At 39.2% G+C, this 14,758-nt stretch overlaps 1 protein-coding gene across 1 annotated transcript; it reads right to left on the bottom strand.

The window, feature by feature from the left end:
- Positions 1 to 247: 247 nt before the first annotated feature.
- On the bottom strand, positions 248 to 13,527 carry LOC109142585 (desmoglein-2-like). The gene is given in 14 exon segments (XM_027289962.1): positions 248 to 1,913; positions 3,463 to 3,780; positions 4,020 to 4,150; positions 6,117 to 6,359; positions 6,638 to 6,859; positions 7,006 to 7,148; positions 7,262 to 7,644; positions 8,073 to 8,258; positions 8,447 to 8,581; positions 9,010 to 9,170; positions 10,249 to 10,387; positions 10,501 to 10,659; positions 11,271 to 11,372; positions 13,438 to 13,527. Coding segments are annotated over 14 exon segments (3,333 nt in total). The 5' UTR covers positions 13,477 to 13,527; the 3' UTR covers positions 248 to 941.
- Between the last annotated feature and the right edge of the window lie 1,231 nt (positions 13,528 to 14,758).

The raw sequence follows: 14,758 nt of genomic DNA, 5'->3' as shown, positions 1-14,758 counted from the left end.
AGGTCACTTGCCCTTCCTCATGTGTCACTGGTCTGATTGTCTTCCCCGCCCTGATTGTTTCCACCTGTTCCCCATTACCTTGTGTATATATTGTCTGCGTCTCCCTTTGTCCCGTGCCAAAGTGTTTCGTCTTCCGTATCTGAGTCCTGATTGAGTCCCGGCCTGACAACCTCTTGTGAGCATCTAAAGTGAACATTTCGAAAATGGGCTCTATATTTACTATACAGAGAACAGACCACACAGGACAGACAGTGATACCCAAGTATTTTTATTTATTTATTTATTGTGGATGTCTCCCATGTTCTCCAAGAACATTTATATTCCATCTGCAAGCTGCAGCAAAAGGTTAAAGTGGAATCCTGACTATAACTAGCAAGACTCTCATGTCCCTGTTTAAAAATATGGAAGACACAAGCCCATTTGTGATGACAACGGGCAGACATACATATATAGCAAGAAAATCCACAGCAAAAAATTGTTTCCCAAAAAACAGCATGTTCCAATATTTTTTGTATTACTTTTGTTTTTTGTGCAAAACAACAGACAGACAGCATCTAACTGTAACCCTACATTAAACATAACATAAGAATGTACCAACTTTAAAAAGTAATAAAGTGTTTGTATGAAATACATTCCAAAAAAAGTTGAAGGGGATGTCTGGAGATAATTGTGCTGCAGTGCTTTTTTTGAGCCACCTTCATAGCAGTAGAAATGTGGGGCAGGGTAAAGTCATTGACAAAATTTTTGTCAAACTTAAAGGAAGCAGTATCACTCCATTAGCTGTCTTGCATTAGTCCACAAGCATCCCATCACCATCTAGACCAGGCCAGAGGAACAGTTTTATTAGCACTGAAAAAGTTCTCTGTTGTCCTGACAGTCACACCCTCAGTGAATTTCTCTTGTCTCCTGCACCACCAACTTGTGGTGGATAGGTGTTGTTTTCACTGTGGTGGTAGATGAACCCACCACGTGGTTCTGAGATCCAGTGGATCTCCTGTCTCCTGGATCAGCTGCACCCCGTTGCTTATTGGTCCTCCAAGCACCAAGACTCCCTGAGATCCTGAAATCCCTCCCTGCTGTAGGATGCCTCCTGGCACGTAGCAGGTCTGGTTCCCTTTCAGCACTTTCATTGACCCTGTAGGGACCTTTCCTTCTACGACCATCATGGTCTGTGAGCCAGAGAGATTGCCAGTGTGAATCAGGTTGACACCACCCCCCTGGACCCCGCTTCTGTCCACCAGCATCATGCTCGGACCCTGGACTTGTCCATTGGATATCATTGTCTGTCCCTGAACGACCATACCTTGGGCAGGTCCGGTCTGGGTGCCGTTAACCAGTACCATGCCCTGCAGGTTGGTGGCTGGTGCCTCAGCCAGCACCATGGTGTTCTGAACCTGTGGCTGGACTACATACTGCATTGGCTGAAGCACTGGGGTGGTGGTGTAGTAGACGGGCTGCTGCTGTAGCAGGAACATCTGGCCTTGATTTGTCATTCCTTTCTTCAATGTGGTCTTCCCTTCCCTCACCGTGGCTGTGCTATCCTTCACCATCTGAGAACGCTCAGATGTCTCCCTGATCACAGTGTGCTCTGTTTTGGGGACAGTCGGCTTAGGCTGGGGTGGAGGGGGCAGCTGTTGGGTAGTCACCACATTTGACACTGTGCTCTGAGTGTTAATGGAAGTACTGGGCGGAGGACTGAAAACTTGTTTGACCTCAGTTGAGATCTTCTTGCCTCCGCACATCTCAGCCAGGGTCTTGAACTTTGGCCCCAGGTCATCAAGGAACTGCAGGTCATTGTCAGACTCCAGGAGGCTGCAGCAGCCCACTGAGCCAGTAGAGGAGTCCTGGCCCTCAAAGTCATAAACCAAAAGACTATCCTTCACTCCAAGGTTCTTATTTCCACTGGCCACCTTCTGTTGAAACAATAAAAAGGAAATGATCACCAAGGTTACCTTTTTTGACATTTATTATGTAAGTGTTTTCTTTTAGCTTTCAATGAATGCAAATCAGTCAAATCTTTCCAAAAAAAGAAATAATAATATTTTTTTAAAAACACATCAAATTAAAATTAAAACCATTTTTTTAGTGACAAACTTATGCTAAAGAAATTATGCCAATGACAGTGTTTTCTTAGAAACAAAAACAACAACATTTCAATCAGTTTTGGTCTTTTTTACAACCTTGATTGACTTTGTGAACACCTGAATATCTCAGTTTCCACTCAAAATGTATCTTAAGATGACATTTCAATCTTCCAAAGCTTTGGAAGGTATAACGCAGATTGTATCATGTAATAGAGTAAAATAACACATTTACAGATGAATTGCCTTTAATTTCTGCTCTATGTCTTATTTGCATTCTTTGGACATGAATTACTATAGAATAATTATAGGACTGAACAATAAGTTGCTTCATACAGTACAAATCTATATTGAAAGATTAGTAACAACATTCATGTTATGCTTATGATAACTTTTTCAAAGGTGAGCAAAGGTTTCCCTGCCAAAGGCAGGCCATTTTGGATTTTGCATTTAAAGTCCTGCAGGACACATAAAAATCCACCAGGGGGCAGAAGACATGTCAAATTGTATACAACAGGTTTTTCAGTAAAATACTGATCCTGTTGATAACATACTGGTCTTAGAAACTCATGTAGCAAAAATGTTACAACTGGGTTAATATAGTTAAGTTTGTGTTGTTGGTATGTCCATGAACACAAAGTAAATTAGCTTAAAGGGTTCCTTTAAACATATTCATGAGTATGTTTTGACAGCATGAGTACATAGAGTAATTTAAGGAAATCTGCAGTTTTCCTTTTCCAGTTATAATTCTTTTATCCGATTTGAGTTATTCTCCAAAGATTATAAAACCATCAAAATAATTACAGTTGTCCCCCGCTATAACACGATTTACTTTTCGAGGACTCACTGTTTCGTGGGTTTTTTTGTGTAATTTTGCATGCTTTTTTTTTTACAGCGTACTGTGCAGTATGAATGCGCATTGCGTTCGGCGTCCTGATTAGCTAAGGGAGTACTGTACAAAATGTGTTGTATGTTCTGCACTCGGAAAAAAACACCTGCACCATCAGAGGAAAAAGCCGTTACAGTGGAGCGGCACCGTCAGAGAAACTGTGAAATACGGTTTAATTTACTAATACAGTATTGTAGTTATTTTTGTTAAATCTGCGAAAGTTTGAACTTTGAGAGTGTTTAAATAAGAGAGAAATGTGAGAAAATGTTAATGCCTGTCTGAGAAAAGTGTATAAAAGTGTGTGGTTAGGGGTTTTACGGCCTTAAAAGATGTATAATAATTGTAAAACTTACTTCGCAGATTTCATTTATTGCGGGTTATTTTTAGAACGTATCCCCCACAATAAACGAGGGACCACTGTATGTCCAAACTACAAATGCCTGCTATGCGTTATTGGAAGCAAAGAGTATAAATAATTAAATTAATCCTCACCTGACTGTAGTACTGTCTAAGGAACTGATCTGGTAAAGCCATGCCATTATAAACTTCTCCACCTTCTGCTGATTCTCTGCGTTCAAATCCACTTCTGTAGAAGCCACTGCCACTTGGTTGGTTCATCATCCCAAACGTCCCTTCTCTATAGACACTTGTAAAACCATCATGATAAGTTCCCCCATTCATCCCATCCATGGAAGTGACAGATTTCTGGAAATCAAATCCTCCCATGGGCGCCATTGAACTTTGCTTAGCCATGCCCATATCTATTAATGCTCCATCCATTTGTGTTGGCAGGTTCAGAAGTGGCACCTCCTATAATGATCCAAATGTAAGAACAAAGTCATTGGTTATTCTGCTGCCCAGGGGTCAAATCACCTTTTGTAACTTTCAAGAAGACAGCATAATAATAAAATAATATAAGATAAGATATGTATTTTTTAACAGTAACAAAAATAAATTAATCTCAATAACAAGTATCCAGTATGTATTGAGACCTTCCCATCCTCCACGGTGAAAGTCATGTGTTAAAAAAGTAAATATGTTGGTCTTACCGTGTTCTCTCCTTGGCCTTCAGTGCGGTAGTTAATGAGGTGTGATTTGGTATCAAAAGGCAGCTCAGTAAAGCCCCCTGGGAGGCCTGCAGACCCCCCGCATTGGCAGAAGAGTAGCAACAGAGGAATGACTGTAAAGACAAACAACAAAGTTTTGTTGCTGGTCTGGGTCTCCAAAGTATGATGTGCAGTTACAATTGAATTGGCACAATACGACCTGGTCATGGCTTCTCTTGTCATAGGTAACCTTTTAGCTTTTTCTTAGCAACACTAGGTGTTTCTATAACAACTGTAATGTAAGTTGTATGCACTGTAATATGTCTCATATGTTGCCATCTTGGCTTTTCACAGGCAAAAATGACCATATGTGGATGAGTGTTCAGCTGGTGGGTGACATACTGTAAATTGTAGTGTTTAGACCAGGGGTCGGCAACCTTTAACACCAAAAGAGCCATTTGAACCCGGTTTCCACAAAAAAAAAACCCACTGAGAGCCGCAAATACTTTTTGACATTTAAAATGGAGAAAAAACGCATTTATTAGAAAGTAAAAAATAAACATACACTTATTAGTGCTTTGACTACCCTTTTGAAGATGGGCTATAAAGTGTTACTTATGAAATCCACAAAGTGCTACAGAGAAAATTAAATTAAATTTCTAATGAACACATTTTGAACATTCTGAGTTCTTGAAAAGCAAATGAGTCTGCCCAGACATCATTGAACGATCTATTTTCCTCTGATATTTTTCTTTTTTTAGATTTCTCCATATCTGGCCTTGTTGGGGTTGAAAGTTGGGATAGCGTTCGGGCGGGAATACCGGCTTTCGCGAGTATGACGTTTATTTTGAGCGACAAAAAACAATAAAATATACTTATTTTATTAATATTTTAATATTTAATATTTCAAGATCGCATCAAGATCTTCCAATTTAGAACTAAAACACTAAAACAATAACTAACACAAATAAAATACACATACTGTATTTTCACGACCATAAGGCGCACCGTACGAAAAGGCGCAGTCTACACACACATATGGCGCACCGCCTTACAACAACACACACACAAGCATACAAGTGTGCGTATTTAAAAATAGAGCGGGAGCAAAACTGAGTTTGATTGTGCTTTATTTAAGTCTTTATTACAAAGTACTAACATTTTTTAAGCACATTACCACAGCACACATTACCGGTAATCTTCATTAATCAAACCCATCGAAGTCCTCATCCTCCGTTTCTGAGTTAAACAGCTGCGCTAAATCAAATATGCCAGTTCCACTTTCTTCGCTGTCAGAGTCACTTTCCGTGCCGTGCGGCCCCTCGATGATGCCGGCTTTTGCGAAAGCTCGAACAACAGTGCCAGTAGACACGTTAGCCCACGCATCTACAATCCATCCGCAAACTGTGGCGTAACTTGCCCGGCGCTGCCTGCCATTCTTTGTGAAACTGTCGTCTCCATCGGTCATCCATCGCTCCCACGCCGCTCGCAGCCTTACTTTGAACGGCCGGTTCACACCGATGTCCAGCGGTTGGAGTTCCTTTGTCAGACCTCCCGGAATAACAGCAAGTGCAGCGTTCATTTGTTTCACCCTCTTTTTTCACATCGGCTGTGAGATGGGCACGTTGTTCTCAACACAGGTTTAACAACACACATAGGGCGCACTGCACTATAGGGCGCTGCACATTTTGTAAAAAATATAAGACGTTTATATGCGCCTTATGGTCGTGAAAATACGGTAAATACTTTTTTAAAGTAATTTATTTTCCCAAGCCACTCGGAGCCGCAGTGTAAGGATGAAAGAGCCGCATGCGGCTCCGGAGCCGCAGGTTGCTGACCCCTGGTTTAGACCATTCATTTTCAGAATTGGAGCCCCACGTATGAATATAAATGTTGTACATATTATTTCACATTTGAAAAGACATGTACTCTGTATATGACAGTTTTAATCTGTGTTTTGAGTTATTTCCATTGATCTCTTTAGAATAATCTGGACTTAATCTCAACTCAACCTGTTTTGGGATTGTCTTGAGCACAGTGAAGGTGTTGGGTGTTTGAACACGCAACCCTTTATCAGAATGAGCATCACATTATACATACGTAGTAAGAGCAGTAGGCCCAGGAGTAGCAGTCCGATGCCTGCAGGTCCAAACTCTGCTCCTTTCCTGGATTGACCATTGGCACCTCTTTTTCCACACACCACTCCATCATCACAGGTACAAACTTGGACCTTCACTTTCTGTGGTTCTGCACAATGATGTTCCTGCGCATCCTTCACCAGAAATTCCACCTCATAGGTACCAGGCCACATGGACTCCTAGGCCCTCAGGATAGCTGCAGTGTCTGCCAGAAACAATACAATATACAATATATGTAAGGGGTAAAAAAAAATCAATATGCTTTATGCTTAACAGTAGCCTGGGTTAAATGCAACTGTGAATGTGGCTTTTCCACATTCTAGTTTAAAAACAAGGCTCCAGACATTCCAGTAATCAACTAGGTCTAAAAAAAATTGTAGTGCAAATTTTAAGCCCTGTACCAACCCAATACCAAGCCTTTCTCTTTGTAAAATTCTATATCTATCCACCATAACTTTAAGTAATTGCCAGTATTTTCCTCACCATTGAGATGCTCCACCTGCCATTTCCCTTCAGTGCCCTCTGGGATGATGACATAGTGGAAAGGAGGTCCATTAGGGAAGAAATCCTCATCTTTAGCATTCACAATTACAGAGTCACTTGTGGTACACATAGTCTGGAAGTCACTGGTCAGGGTGGGGCAGTGGTCATTAAAATCTTCCACCTGGATGGCTACGGTGCCGGTGGCTGTTTTAGCAGGCATGTCTGTATTGGAAAAAACAAAAATAAGAACACATCATTTAGCATTTGATTTGTTGGGTATGTGATATGTTACATACTTTTCACTAAGCGTTCTAGTCTGACATGTAAAACATCTAAATGCAGATATACTGTATGAAGGAAAAGTTCACCTTCTGAAATGCACAGTACTTCAGCAAAATATGTCCCATTAACCAGTAAACTAGATTCTCTGTCAGGCATCTTGTTCAGTTTGATCTCAGCTGTGTTTGGATCGATGGTTAGCCAGTTGCCAGGGTCCGAGCCCTTAATATACCTACAGTAGAAATAAGCCATGTTAATTGCTGTAACTGGATACAAAGAATTAAGCTGGCGCTGTGGTTTTAACTGCAGTGGCTTTCATGTGTATGTGTTTGTTTATGCACTCACCTGACATTTTCTGCTGGTTTTCCAGTGTCTCCATCTATTGCAGGATACTTGGCAATAACATCTTTAATGTTGATGGTGTGGCCTCCCTCTGAGATGGGAATAGCTTTGACTTTAGGCTCAAAACTGGGCGGCTCAGGTTGATTCTTCACGTTGATTTTGATTGGATAAGTTTTAAATGTGGATCCAGTTTGCCATGATGATCCTCCAGATGAAGCCTCAGATGCCCATGCTCCTCCTCCTCCTCCACTTGCTCCACTTGCTCCACCTCCTCCCCCTCCGAAATGTATACTAGTTCCACTAATTCCCACAGGTCCAATATATGGTGCTTTGTTTCTCACACCTATTCCCAGTTCAAGGTTTTTCACGTCCTCATAATCCACAGCCTGAAATGACACATAAATAATGAAATAATGAACACACATCAGTAATTACAATAATAACCTAAAACATCTGTCAATACATGAGTCACTGTGTAAAATAAAACAAGGACTGAACGGCAGATACTGTGTTTTGTGTACCTCAGTATGTTATTATGCTATTTTCCATGGATATCACACTTTCATTTGGTCGACACATGAAAAGCACTGTTGATTAATAGATAGGATAAAAACTTGATATGAGAGAGATTAGCATTGCAGTTTGTAGGGATGCCTTGTGCATTTCTCTGGAAGGAACTGTGGTAATCATAAAGTTACTTGTTTTCATTAATTGTCAAGCAAGATCACTGCAACACATTTTTAACACAAATGACACATATAAGTACAGTATTTCTTCTCAGTTTAAAATTGCTGTGTTGTTCATTCAACAGTACCTTGTCGAGCATTAGGATCCCTTCGTTGGTTTTGGGATCTGTTTTAATGCTGAAGTATCCTGCCTCATTGCCTTTAACAATGTCAAATATAGTTTCCCAGTTGTCTGTGCCCTTCTGGTCAAGGTCCTCTGTTTTTAATCTCATCACCTCCACACCTTGTGTGTTCTCCTCAATGCTGCCCTCATACTGTAAGAAAAACACATTATGTGATGAAAGTAACAGGGTTCATTTCTGCTTGTTTTAGCATATGTTGATTAGTGTTTTGTTGAAATCTGAAATTAGGCAGTCCTAAATAACCTCATGGAAACTTTTTTTTTTTACAGTTATTATATTAACATGGGTGAGACATACAAGAGTGTAAGAAAGGAAAATACCTCCTCTTTTTCCAGTGTGGGGAGGTGATCATTCACATCTTCCACTTTAATGACAACAGTGCCAGTTGCACTGTTTCCTTCTGGTTTGCCATTTAAGTCCTGTGCTTTCACCGTCAAGGTGTACTGACTTTCTTTCTGATAGTAGAGAATGGTCATAATTACTTACAGATACAGAGACATTGCTGTGAGACTGGATTAGTGTAAGGTGTGGATTCTGAAAGATGTTCTACACTATGATCTATATTTGTTTGCTGCATGATTGCAGCTGTGGCCACCCATCCATCCATCCACTTTCCTTAACTGCATCCTTAATGTGTATGTTTATCAAAATTGTGGGGGCACTGGGTGAGAGACGGGGTACCCCTGACGGGGTACAGAGGGCTTGACACAGAGAAACAGTAATTCATGCTAACATTCATACCTACTGTATGGACAATTTACAGTCTCTGATTAACCTGCATGCTTGTGGACTGTGGGATGAAGCTGGAGTATACAGAGAGAACCCACACAGACATGTTTTCTGGAATTAGCATTAACCTTGTAGTTGCATTAGTGTAGCATACCTCTCTGTCCAGGGCAGAATCTCTGACATAGATGGTCCCATCACTGGTAATGTAGAACATGTCATGAGCTGGATTCTGGTTGATGATGGAATAGGCAATCTGAGAGTTCTCATTCCCTGGTTCATCAGCATCAGTTGCAGTTAATTTCATAACTGGAGTGCCTGTAGATAATAGACTTAAATGAAACAGTCAAACATGCACTCGGCCTAACATTAAGCCTGCACTCAAAAAAATGTTTGGCCAAAATGCGGGACTTATGCATTTCAATTGCATAGAAAATGTCCATCGATTTCAATTACATATAAATAAACAAACTTAATGTGAAGCAAGTAATAAGATTCATGTAATAGCACTAATAAACTTAATGTGTTTCCATTACATAGTTAATATTATTTTATTATAATTAATTTTATTAATGATGTCAAGTTGTCCGTGTAGCATGCAGTTTCTATGGAAGAGAAATTATAAGAAACTGCTTTTGTATAATGTTGGTGATGATCACATGTGAAGGAAATTGACATTAAAACGAGAAAAATATGTTTATATTGTTTTTAGGAATGATGTAGTCCGAGTAGGAGGGGCTACCACTATAAAAGGGGCTGCCTGGGCCCTAATCAAGGTAAGAGTGGTTGGTTACAGAGGATGTAACAGTGGTTTGAGAAGTGAGTGTTGAGTATTATGGGAAGTCGAGTTATGTTTAAAAATGTATATAGAGCATTTTGTTTCATTCACTTAATTTTTTTTTTTGGTTTGTAAATATTGGCACTGTTTGCACCTGGTGAGGTGGAGAATAAAAACCAAAACATAATTTTTCCGACTAAGCCTGGATGTTTGAAACAAGCAACGAGGTTAGAGAAAGAACCCTGCAACATTCAGATGGATGGAAATTTTCTATGTAATTGAAATGCATAAGTGGCCAAATCATTTTATATTGCTCCCAAACTGTTGAAATGTCATGATTGATTTGATGTAATCAGGTCTACAGTTTAAAGTTAAGGATGTGGAATGGAGCCCCCAAATCAAAACTCTCATAGTAGGCTTTACTCATTTTGTTTGCTCCATGCATGTTCATGAGGATGCACATGATTGTTGGTGGTTATGTAATATTCTGATCTACATATAATATTCTGACATTCCTGACATGTGGCAGTGACTGGTCAAGCCTTATTTCATTTATCAAGGATTGTTTTGTTATCTTAAAGCACAATAGACATTGTACACAAAAGTAGAAGCACTAACCTGCAGCGCTGAGCTCATTCACCACCCCAGGGTGGATGATTCCAAACACTGGAGGGTTATCGTTCTCATCTAAAACTCTGATATAGATGTTGATTTTTTGTGCCACCCTGCTATATCTGTACTTGCTAATAGCGGATAGCTGAAACAGAAAACTCAAATGTTATTCTCTGGCATCTGTCTGAGAAGCAATTACTGAATATTAGCAAGAGAAAAGTGATATCAAAGTAACAGAATATGCCATGTATCACTTACATTGTACAAAGAGATGTACTCCCTGTCAAGCTTTTGAGTCAAACGGATTGCTCCAGATTCAGGGTCAACTACAAACACATGGAAGGGATACTGGTTTGCACCGATGCCTTCCAGAGAGTAGATAATATCCTTGTTGTCATTATTGGATTGTGGAGAAATCTGAAACATGGATAAGAAGAGTTGATTCAGCTAAACACAATCAAATTTTCTCTGTCCACTGAATTTGTAGACAACTTGTCATTCTGTAGAATGATAATTATCTAAAACCTTGGAGATGTCTCTCACACCCTTTCCACATTCATATGAGTCAGTTATTATTAATCCAAGGCCTTCTGAGAGTTGTGCATTCAAGGCATAGCTCACATCAGCTGAGAGTGTAAAAAGTCAGAGATAGAAATAGCTGTTTGAAAATGTTTGAAAATGATTGACTTAAGTTAGCTTTGGCTGAGTTGATTAGTCTTAACGTTCACTTAGTTTTATTGATGAATTAAATCAGAACAAGAACAATATGATCATTTTTCTGTTAGTTAAAGCAGGTTGTATTTGCAGAAAACATTTGAAGGCATATTCTTAAATAAATGAAATACAAGTAATACCAAATGATTCATTCTCTTTTTCTTACCACTGTGCATGGTTTGAAAATTTAAAAGAAAGAATCTGAGCCTGAACCTTTTCTCATTTTTTCTATTCGTAATAGGGTATAGTAAAGATACGTAAAAGATTGTTTCAGAGTCAAAGTCAGTGGGTAGAGACAAAGACCAATAACTCACAAAGGTAACAGCCTTTCCCAGATAGTCTGTATTTTCTTTTATGCCTTTCCTTATATCAGGCATACCAGGCCAGCACATTATCCCCACAGCAACAGCCTGGAGCTGTAATGAAATAGATATGATTACTTCACAATGAACCCTTACTTGACAGATTAATCATTAGTCCACTGAATGTCATTTCAAGACAGCAAACCAGATATCCCAGCATGAGATAAAATTGTTCAATTTTTTTTTTTTTTTTTTAAATGTGCATCATGGGAGAAACTTTGGAAACTGTCAAAGTGACAACAAGAAAATCAATTAGATTTTATTCACAAAGCGCTAAAATCATAACTTATAAGTTATCTTGTGACACTTTAAATATAAAGCAGTTCTAAACCTCACCTAACACATACTCAAATCAAATCAAATCAAATCAAATCAATTTTATTTGTATAGCCCAAAGTCACAAAATACATTTGCCTCAGAGGGGTTTACAATCTGCACAGGGAATGACACCCTCTGTCCTTAGACCCTCGGTTCGAGTGAGGAAAAACTTGCCCACAAAAACCCTTTTAACAGGGAAAAAAGGTGGAAGAAACCTCAGGAAGAGCCACAGAGGAGGGATCCCTCTCCCAGGACGGACAGACGTGCAATGGATGTCACGTGTACAGAACAAATCAACACAAACATATTGTACAATTACAATGACTGACAAAATGACAATGAATCACAATGAATGATAAAATGACCACAGTAGCAGATATGGTAGTAATAATGACAGTAATAAATGTGTAGTGGACGTCCTGCAGGATCACAGCAGCAGCCACGATCCATGAGAACCTGCTGAACGACAGAGCATAGAAACTCCGGGGAAGTTTGGTTAGTAACTCAATAATTGTCACCATTAGCAAGCGCTTGCGAGAGTTAAAAGGAAAAACTTCCTTTTGCAAGCAGAAGTCTCAGAGCCTCTTCTTATTATCTTATTGATGCACAGCTATCAGCTGCTACTGGTTGAATTAAAACAGGGGCGGGAGTGGATGGATGGATTATTCAGCGTATAGATAGAAAAATAAGAGTAAAATTCAAATATAAAAATTCATACCTTCTCTAACAAGGTGTCATAACCCTGTAGCCTATTGTACAGACTCTTTTCTGTCTGTGTAAGAGAGTCCTGCCAAAGCTCTGCCACAGATTGCATAAGCAGGAATTCCAATATTTGGAATTGTTCAGGTTGGCCACAAAACCTCTAAACGGGGTGGTAGTAGCTCAGTCCATAGAGACCTGGCTTGGGAACTGCAGGGTGGCCAGTTCAATTCCAGTATGGAACATGGTGTATGGTAGTGGACTGGTAGCTGGAGGGCTGCCAGTTCAGTTTGATATGTGATACCATTAATTTAAAACAAAAGTAATGTAAACTTGTCATCCTATTTAAATTGCAGAAATGCCAGTTCGGCAAAGGTGCTCATTGCTTCCATACCATAAAAGTGATATATTGTAACTGACGTGCTGTTATGAGCGTCACTGTGTTAGAAAACTATAGATAGCACTGATATACGCTGCAGTTGGTGTCCGCTTTCATGTCCGGTGATGGCAGTGTGATAGACAGAAGGTTAAAGGATGCTGTCATTTTTCCTGCTAGTTTGGAGAGCAGGATTTAATCTTTATGTATAGTTTGTCTATGTAAAAGACATCTATGTGGACAGTCTGTCCACTTGGTCCAGCACTACACTGATACACCTGTGTTGCATGAATTACTATATTCTATTAATATATTTCATCCAAATGTGTTTTGAGATGGAGATTGGAGATATTTCTGGTGTGAATCAGAAAATTAAGGTACTCTCACTTAGTAATTCTAGCTGGTTAGAGCTCCACCCGGTTTCAACAGGGTTGAGTTCTAGTTATATAAATACAATTTAATTAATTAATTTTCAGTATGAAGAATTTCTGAAAATGTCACAGGTTCTTGGCCTTCATATTTGCCTACAGGTAGCTCAGATTAGAATCCGTGTACTCTTTTTGTGGCAGAATCAAGTTCACCTTAACAAATGAAAAACCAGAATGACATATCCTTGTTTTTGTTCAGACCTGTTTTGTTCAGATGAAAGTATTATCAGACAGCAATGAGTAAAAAAAAAAATAAATAAATAAATAAAAAAAGACAGGGAACTCCTTCTGTACTCACCGCACACAGAAGCAACGCAGCCAGAGAAAGCCGAGCCATGGCTGGAGAACAGTACCACTATCAAAGTGAAGCGAGTGTCCAAAGTCATCATTTGTATGTACTTTTTTGGTTTCGGTAGACTGTGTGCTGATGAAAGCTAGGAGGAGTTTTTTGAAGGAGGGACACACACACACACACACACACACACACACACACACACACGCACATACACACATATACTATTTACATATCTTTTATGGAGGTGCGCACTAATTTAACTTAACTTAAGAACTTAACTTAGAACTTGACTTGAAAACTTGTCAGTATCTAACGCGAACCTCTGAAGAATTAAGGACAGACAGACAGATATGAGAACATGTTCATACCAAGGCCTTACTCAAGTCCAGACATATTACTGGCAACTGAGAGGAATTTTGTGGTACTGTGTGAGTAAAGTAGTTGACAGAAACCAGACAGGCAGGGTGTGGTTATTATTGGGCTGTTATTGAATACTTTTGTTTACATTTCTTGTCTTGTTTTGTCTGGTTGTGCAGTGAGAACAGGGTGTTCTTCATCACATACAAACCTAGACTAACCTTGCATGATCTAATGAAAACACCTGGTGACCATCTGTAATTAGTGAACACAAAGAACAAAACTCCTCCTAGTTATTAAATCAAAATTTACAAAGCAGTAGCTCCTACACACCTGTCCCATAATTGTGTTGGTTTAAATTCAAAAACAAATTGTGAAACATTTCTTGAAAATAGATTTAATTTGTGACATCAGACAAATTCAAATTCAACTGACATGAAATCATCAGATGACTTTAATTAACCAATATGTAACTAATAATGTTTTGATTACATAAGGCTTAACGAGCCCTTAATTCTCAGAGTTAGATGTAAAAAATATCAAGAGAGTAGCGAGAGAGAATACAACAAACACATAATTCACCCTTTAAGAGGAGACCAATTTATTTACTAACAATTCTTGACTGAATTAAACAGATATGTATTTCCTTGGATAATCCTTTGGAGTTAGCACCTTACCCAAACACAGCTGTATTATTAGATTCTTTCAATAACCTCTCATAATACTTAATCAGTGCCTGCCTACACCAATTCATTAACATATGGAATAATGATGGGAATTTCATCTCTTTTTAGTGAGCCGGATCATTTGGCTCAGCTCACCAAGAAGAGCCGGCTCTTTCAGCTCCCAAACGGCTCTTCATTTTACCACTTATACCTTTTATAATTCAGGCAATTCATTTTGACTTGTGATTTGTATTTGAACACATATCACTTGAATTTTAATAATTTGCTGTAGCCAATTGCAT

The sequence above is a fragment of the Larimichthys crocea genome, chromosome XVII, assembly GCF_000972845.2.
Source record: "Larimichthys crocea isolate SSNF chromosome XVII, L_crocea_2.0, whole genome shotgun sequence".
Taxonomy (NCBI): domain Eukaryota; kingdom Metazoa; phylum Chordata; class Actinopteri; family Sciaenidae; genus Larimichthys; species Larimichthys crocea.
The sequence above is the reverse complement of the archived record's forward strand: the minus strand, read 5'-3'. Positions and strand labels throughout refer to the sequence as shown.